The sequence below is a fragment of the Microtus ochrogaster genome, unplaced genomic scaffold, assembly GCF_000317375.1.
Source record: "Microtus ochrogaster isolate Prairie Vole_2 unplaced genomic scaffold, MicOch1.0 UNK21, whole genome shotgun sequence".
In the NCBI taxonomy this organism is placed as follows: Eukaryota; Metazoa; Chordata; class Mammalia; order Rodentia; family Cricetidae; genus Microtus; species Microtus ochrogaster.
In genome coordinates this window covers 1,711,629-1,720,016 of record NW_004949119.1, presented here as the reverse complement: position 1 = coordinate 1,720,016, position 8,388 = coordinate 1,711,629, and the positions used below count along the sequence as shown (strand labels likewise).

Genomic DNA, 8,388 nt, shown 5'->3' with positions numbered 1-8,388 from the left:
TAAGAGCATTGCCTGCTCTTCCAAAGGTCCTGAGTTCAATTCCCAGCAACCACATGGTGGCTCGCAACCATCTGTAATGAGGTCTGGTGCCCTCTTCTGGCCTGCAGACATACATGCAGACAGATTATTGTATACATAATAAATAAATAATTTATAGTTATTTGTGTTGGTATTTTGCCTTCATGTATGTCTGTGTTGTCAGCTCCCCTGCAATGGAGTTACAGACAGTTGTGAGCTGCCATGGGGTGCTGGGCCCCTGGACGAGCAGCCCACACTCTTAACTACTCAGACATCTCTCCAACCCCCAGGGGACAATGGTTGGTTTTTTTTTTAAGACTCTTAGCAGCAAGCTATCTTCCCCTCTGTTTGCTGAGGAGTTAGTGAGCCTGTCCGTGTCAGGACAGGGCTAGGAGTCAAGTTAGAGCCTCCCTCACTCTTCGAGTCCTTTCTCTACCTCCCTCTTCTTTTTCTTTCTGTGGTTTTTGTTTGTTTGTTTTTGTTCTGTTAAAGTAGACAGGGTCTCACCGTGTAGTCTTGGTTGGCCTGGAACTTACTTTATAGAACAGCCTGGCTTTACACTCACAGAGATCCACCTGCTTCTGCTTCCTCAGTGCTGGGATTAAAGGTGTCTACCATCATGTTCCACCCCAGTCTTTTCATAAGCATAAATAGAGTACAAAGGCTGTTTTTTTTTTCCTTTTTTTCAGTCTGAGATGAATTCTTGTTCTATTCTGGTTGCCCCAGCCTGGAATTCCCAGTCTTAACTCATTTTCCTCCCTCAGCCTCTGGAGCTGCTGAAGCATGGTTTTGCCCCATGGCCTTTGTTCCCAAGCTTTCATGATGTCTGCTTTCTGTTTTGAATTTTAGTCTTAGGAATGTTGTTAGAAGCCACCTTTGAAACCTTTACTACTGTGGATTCTTTTTTGAAGGGACCGAAGCACAAAGAGCCCAGGGTTTGTCCCTTCTTGGCGTCACATCCCAAAGTCTCAGAGCAGCAGCATCCTGGAGGTAGACTGCACAGAGACTCAGCCCCTCTCAGGTAAACAGGAAGATACTGGTTCTGACCATTAGTTCTATTCGGGAAACAACTTTGTTGAATACTTCAGCGGACAATTGTTGTTTGAAAATTCCATCAAAATGTAAACGTGTGTGCTGGAGATGTAGCTCAGTCGGCAAGTGTTCGTTATGCACCATGAAGACCTGGGCTCGATTCCCAGCATGCTGGGGAGGCATATCCAAAGAGCTCACTGGCACCAAGCTAAATCAGCAAATCCCAGGTCCTACTGAGAGATCATGTCTCAAAAAGCACAGTGGATGGTAGCTGAGTATAGTACCAAGTGTGATCTCTGGCCTCCACATGCACCCACACACATGTGAATAAACACACATACCCATCCAAACATACTCGTCCCCAAGTGTAATGTGGAGACTTCTCAGCTGCTTTCCCTCAGTTTCTCTGTTTTTTTGTTTTTCACAGCTTGCCTGAATGTGGGTTTTTTTTATCTTTTATATTTTTAATTTCCAATTATAAGACAGGTAAGGCAAATGGTCAGTGATGGGTCTAGTGGTACAAGCAAGCCTGGAAAAAAAAATCACATTTTAGCTGTCTATAATGAGATACACGTGGCACCCAGAATAAACCCCTATTCCCCAAATTACACTGATTTTTAAGGCAGATATTTTTCACACAAGAAATAATCCCAAGTCCACAGTCATGCCAAAGTCCTTTTTAGATAAATCCTTGCCATTTCCTAAAATTATTAAAAGCAGTTATAATCCTATGTATGTACTGTACATTATATACATATATGTATATATAGATATAAAAATTTAAAGCCTATACCCAGAGATCAGTGGAGGATCTGGAACAGTCATATATACATAAACTAGTAAAGGGTTAGTTAGGTTTTTGTCCCAGGCTTCTTGGAGGTCATAGTCCAGGCATGATGTATGCAAAGTTGTCCAATGTGTTTGACATTGCCTGAATGTTTTAACATTGGAAGGAGTTTTTTTTTTTTTAAATATTTATTTATTTATTTATTATGGACACACTATTCTGTTTGCATATATGTCTATAGGCCAGAAGAGGACACCAGACCTCATGACAGATGGTTGTGAGCCACCATGTGGTTGCTGGGAATCGAACTCGGGTCCTTTGGAAGAGCACGCAATGCTCTTAACCACTGAGCCATCTCTCCAGCCCTGGAAGGAGTTTTGTGAAAGGAGGAGGGACAGAAATATGATGCATGATGCTAAAAACAGTTTTCCATATTAGAAAAGAATAAGTCCAGGGCTGCAGAGATGACTCAGGTTAAGAGCATTGCCTGCTCTTCCAAAGGTCCTGAGTTCAATTTCCAGCGACCACATGGTGGCTCACAACCATCTGTAATGTATAGGTGTGGTCTGCTGCCTTCTTCTGGACTGCAGGCATATACACAGACAGAATATTGTATACATAATAAGTAAATAAATATTAAAAAAAGAAAGAAATATTTTAAAACAAGAATAAGTCCTAGGGCTTTTTTGGTATAGGCAATGTCTTGAGAAATGGCTTTCTTCATGACTGGTGTTGTGAACTGAGCTACAACATAGATACATGGGCAGAACCATGGCATTATCTGTTCAGGTTGACCTCACCCTTGCTTCTGTATAATAGTCTCAGTACCTACCAGTTGATTGATGGTCCTCAGTGGTTCTTAGAGGCCGGGGGAAAGGAGTGTGTAGGAACAGTAATAAGAAGGTGTGAACTTGCTTAGGTATTCGTGCTGACACTAGCCAGGCAGAGGAATATATAGAGAAAGGTGCGCTTGGAATACTGGGTAAGTTAAAGTAAAGGCCTGGCAGAAGACATGCCTGCTTCCTCATAAAATTACATACTGTGCTTATCGTTCACATTTTCAGTTATTTTATGTCATGCAACATTAAGAGACTTGTGAATGTGGATTAACCTACCTACTATCCTTTCTAGTCTCTTCAGATAGGTGACCCACTTTCAGTCTAATAAAAACTGTGTCTCATGGGTTTCCCTTTTAGTCCTCAGTTCCGGATTAGCTGGATAGAATATAATCTTCTTTCTTAACAGGCAAAAGATATTTAGCAAAGTGATGACATTTTTTTTACTCACATGTACATGCATCCACATGTGAAGAAGTACACAGATACATCACACACATACACAACAACAACAACAAATAGACCCAACTATAGAAGTAAATTGGGTCCAACAATTCAATAGCCTACCTTTTACCTCCTAAAACTGAAGGAACCGGTGCTAACTCTGTGGTATATATGCTTATGTAAATACATAGGTGTTTATGTACATACATTTAAGCCTCACTGTTAAAAATGAAAACACACTGTACATCCTATTCTATCCCCTACACTTTTCCTTGATTTATCATGTCTATTATTCCCAATCTATGTAGAGGTCATCAGTGAACTCTTTAAATGTGAGTTTTTACCATGGATAATTTACAAACTGATTTTTAAAAAGTGGTGGAAATTAACAGAGGAAAAAATGAAAAATGACTACTTTTTATTTTATTTTTTTAGTACCCAGGAGTTTGGAGGTCATACATGTTAGCATGTTAGACAAGTGCTTTGCTACTGAGCTATACCCCAGCTTTTTGTTGCTGTTTTGTTTTCTGAGATAGGTTCTTTCTATATAATCTGTACTGGCCTGAAACTTAATATATAACTTTAGCTGGCATTGAATTCATGGCAGTTCCTCTGTTACAGCTTCCCAAGTATAGTATTATAGGTATTAGTACCATGACCAGATACTTGTTGAGACACGGTCTCACTAAGTTCTCTAGGCTGGCTTTGAACTTATTCTATAAGCCACGTAGGCCTCGGACTAGTTATTCTTCTCCATCCCCCTTTGGAATAGCTGGGATCATGGACCTGGGCCTCCAGCCCCAGCTGAATTTAACCTACTTGACTTGAAGTCAGCTCTAACATCTGCCATCTGTGCTACCTTTCTGTGTCCTAGTTTTCTCTTTTCCTAACATGGCTGTATACCTTATCACTTGAGAGATTTAAATGAAATAATATATGTAAAATGCTTTTAAAGCTGTTCTTAGTATATTGAAATGCTTAAGAAGTGTTAGGAATTATGCTGTTACTGTTAATAGAATATTGAAAATTTGTATGTTGTTGTTAACATCATTGTTATTCATGTCCCATAACTCTCTGAATTCGATAAGGAAAGCACTGTCCAAAGTATGAGCTGGAAAGCCAGAATTCCAAAGGCTATACCACTATAAGTCCAACAGATAATTCAGCTCGATTGTGGAAATGTTGTAATTTATCGTCTTTGCTTGTATCTCAGGTGGGGAGCTCACCTCTAAAAGTGAGCTGGATGAACTACAGGAAGAAGTGGCCAGGCGGGCCCAGGAACAGGAGCTTCGAAAAAAGCGGGAGAAGGAATTAGAGGCTGCTAAAGGGTTTAACCCTCATCCCAGCCGATACATGGACCTGGATGAACTGCAGAATCAGGGTAATTGTGAGAATTAGGCTGTAGGTAGGTAATGGGCAGAGAGAGAAAAGGCAAAAAGCAAGATCCACACTTAGAGATCTCTAATCTACTGTTTAGCAATATTTGATTTTATTTTGGTTCAACTACTGTAATGAGAGTTAAGTTAGCCTGTTGTGGTGGCACACGCCAGTAGGATTTGCTGAAGGAGGCAGAGGCAGGAGGATCACGAGTTCGAGGTCAGCCTGGGCTACACATTACAGAGAGAGAGAGAGAGAGAGAGAGAGAGAGAGAGTTAAGTTATGAATGGACAAGTTTATTGATTAGAGATAGCAGTACTTCTAGGTACAACCATTAAAAACCTGAAGGTTAGGGGCCAGAGAGATGTCTTAGTTGTTAAAAGTACTGGCTACTCTTCTAGACGACCTGAGTTTGCTTCCCAGTCACCACATGGTAGCTCAAAATCATCTGCAACTTCAGTATCAAGGTATCTGATGTCTTCTTCTGACTTCTACAGGCACAGGACCACATGAGGTACACTGACATATATGCAGGCAAAATAACTGTAACACATAAAATTAAAAAAGTGTAAAGCTTGATGATTAAAAATAGTGCATTACTCAGGGAAAATGGTTCCTTTCAACATCTCTGAAATGTGTAAGTAACACAGGTCCTAACTGAGATGATGGAGGAGGGTCATCTGTCTTTGTGAGATTTTCATTGGTTAGTAAAGAAACTGCCTTGGCCTGATAGGACAACAGCTTAGATAGGCGGAGTAGACGAACAGAATGCTGGGAAGAAGGGCGGTGAGGGAGACGCTCTAGCTCTCCTCTCCAAGATGGACGCAGGTTAAGATCCTTCCTGTTAAGCCACCACCTCGTGGTGGTACACAGATTATTAGAAATGGGTTAATCAAGATGTGAGAGTTAGCCCGTAAGAGGCTAGAGCTAATGGGCCAAGCAGTGTTTAAAAGAATACAGTTTGTTGTTATTTCCAGGGCTAAGCTAGCCATGCGGGAGCTGGGTGGGATGAAAAGCAGGCCTGCCCACAGCTCCTTCAACACTGAGAGAATGAGAGAACAAGAAGGGGTGTAATGTTTTTAATGAAATGCTTGCATATGCCTGGCAGGCTCTCTGAGCTATAGCGTGCTCGCTCTCTCTCTCTCTCTCTCTCTCTCTCTCTCTCTCTCTCTCTCTCTCTCTCTCTTAAAAATGTAAAGTTAAATATTTTTAATAATAGGAATCTATTCCTGTCAAAGTCTTGTATGAAAAAAATAGTAAAACAGCAGGGAAACTCTGCGCTATATTTTTATATTCCTAGCCATATGTGCTAGTTTTGTTTTCAGTTTTGGTTCTGGGGTTTGAGTTGTTTTCCAAATGGGATTCTCCCTTTGTTGCCCAGACAGGCCTTGAACTCATATCATCCTGCCTTAGCCTCCCACATAACTGGGGTGGTAGCTATGTACCATCACACCCAATTGTACATGAATAATAAAAACCCAGAGACAGATATTGGGGCTCAAGCTGAAGATCAGAAAAACAAAACAGCTAAGCCACTAGAGAAGTCTTACCTCTACCAAAGCTGGGCAACTGCAGACTGAGTCCTGAGCCTCGGTCTCCTCCCATCTTATATTCCCCTCTAGTGCTGGGATTGAAGGAGTGTGACTCCCTAGTACTGAGATTACAAGTGTGAGCCACTGCCACCTGGATGTGTTTCTGCATTGATCTTGTGTAGCCAGGGTGGCTCTGAGTTCACAGAAAGCCATCTGCCTCTGTCTCTCAAATCCTGGGATTAAAGGTGGGTGACATCACTGCCTGGCCTCTAGTGGTTTAGGTTTACCCTTGATCTTCAGGAATGCTTTGTTTATTAAAACAACTAAAATATCACTAAACCCAATCATGATTTATTTTGATCCCATGACAACTCATTCCCAAATCGCATCTGTATATAGATGTAAATTTCCCCAACTGCCTTATTTTGACTAATTAGTTTATATTATTAAACCACAAAACCAAATTAGTTTATATTATTACTTTGTGCCTTGAGTCTAGTCTTCAAAATAGGAGTTCATGAAAAACCAAAAAAAAAAATAGGAGTTCAACAGCTTGAGGTATCTTCTTTATATAGGTTCTGCTAGTAACAGTATGCAGTCTAGGAGCCAGTACCCTTGGACTAGCTGGGTTTTCTTAGCTCTTTTCATACTTTGATTCAGGACAATTTTGTCTTCTGTTTCCCAAGTTATTTGCTGTGTTTATTTCAAGATGCGCTTTAAAACTTAATGTTGTGGCTCATAGCTTTAATTCTAGCATTCAGGAAGCGGAGGGGCAGATCTCTGAATTCAAGGCCAGTCTGGTCTATAGAATGAGTTCCAGGATAGCCAGGGCAGAGAAACCCTATCTTGAAAAATTAAAAGTAAAAATAAAATATTTAAAAAAGAGCTTTAAAATTTCAATTCCGCTTAACTGTTTCTGTATTTGGATAGTCTATTTTTTTAATTTTGAACTCAAGTTTTATCAAGGTTTATATTATGCTCTGTGTGTTTATGTTTGTATGTGTGCAGGTACAGGTGAGTGCATGTGGAGGCCACAGGACAGCTTAGATGTTGTCCACCCCACCTCATCCCCAAGGGTGTATTTTCTTTAGTCTGGAGTTCGTTAAGTAGGCTAATCTGGTTGACTAGTTAACCCCAAGGACACACCTTTCTCTGCCTCCCTAGTGCTAGGATTACAAATGAATACTTCAATATCTGGCCTTTTTTCATGTGTGCTTTGAGAGTGTAACTCGGGTCTTCATGCTTGTAAGGCAAACAGTTTATCAGCTGAGCCATTTCCATTGCCTTTTTATTCTTTTTTTATTTTTTGGTTTTTCAAGACAGGGTTTCTCTGTGGTTTTGGAGCCTGTCCTGGATCTAGCTCTTGTAGACCAGGCTGGCCTTGAACTCATAGAGATCCACCTGTTGGGATTAAAAGTATGCACCACCACTGCCTGGCTTCCTTAGCCTTTTTAACCCTTCTTTGAGATCAGATCTCATCACTCTTAGCATTGCCTGACCTAGAGCTCACTTTGTAGATCAAGTTGGCCTCACAGTTGTTGTGATTCTCTTCCCAAGTGCTGAGATTACAGGCATGCAATTCAAGTTTATATTGCTCCTGAAAGAGAGACCTTGTTCTCTTCGTCCTTTCCCTACTCTCTTAGTTAAGTGTGCATTAAAGCCAAGTCCTCCTGATTACGTTTCATTGTCAGTTCTCTATCAGCTAAGATGCAGAAGACTGAAGCCCGGAGCGCTGAGATTCCAGACGATGAAGATCTAAATCTAGCATACTGATTCATTAACTATAGAGAACTTTTACATGGTCCCACCATCTTGCTTGGGCCTCTGAAGGGATTATATGTGTGTACCTCTTTGTCCTTTTTGTCTTTTTGTTTTGTTTTTAAAGCTACCACTTCTGATTGTAAAGATGTTTAGATTTAGTTGATTCCAATTGTAGTGAAAGAACTTAGGGTATAGGGCTAGGGCTGGGGGAAATCAGAGTTCTAGAGAGGGGGTAGAAACTGACTGTCAAGATTTTCAGAACCAACTTACTTTCCACTGTCTTCTTCCTTTCTTATTTTTTTTCCTTCCTTCTTTTAAACTCCCCCCACCCCCCACCTCCCCGAGACAGGGTTTCTCTGTAGTCCTGACTGTCTTGGAAGTTGCTCTGTAGACTAGGCTGGCCTTGAACTCACAGAGATCTGTCTGCTTCTGCCTTCTGTGTTTTGGGACTAAGGGCATGTGCCACCATGCCTGTCCCTTCTTGCTTTCTAAAAACTAAAAGAAGTAGCTGGGCGATGGTGGCGCACGCCTTTAATCCCAGCACTCGGGAGGCAGAGGCTGGCGGATCTCTGTGAGTTCGAGACCAGCCTGGTCTACAGAG

The 8,388-nt window shown here is 41.2% G+C and overlaps 1 protein-coding gene across 5 annotated transcripts in view; it reads left to right on the top strand.

Moving 5' to 3' along the window:
- Positions 1–8,388, top strand: part of Usp54 (ubiquitin specific peptidase 54) — a 103,729-nt gene that overhangs the window by 72,431 nt on the left and 22,910 nt on the right. For all 5 annotated transcript variants that reach the window (XM_026789521.1, XM_005367628.3, XM_026789522.1 and 2 more), the window contains 2 exons: positions 930–1,039; positions 4,331–4,498. In XM_026789521.1, the coding sequence (XP_026645322.1) occupies positions 930–1,039; positions 4,331–4,498 (278 nt within the window). The remainder of the gene's footprint in view (positions 1–929; positions 1,040–4,330; positions 4,499–8,388) is intronic.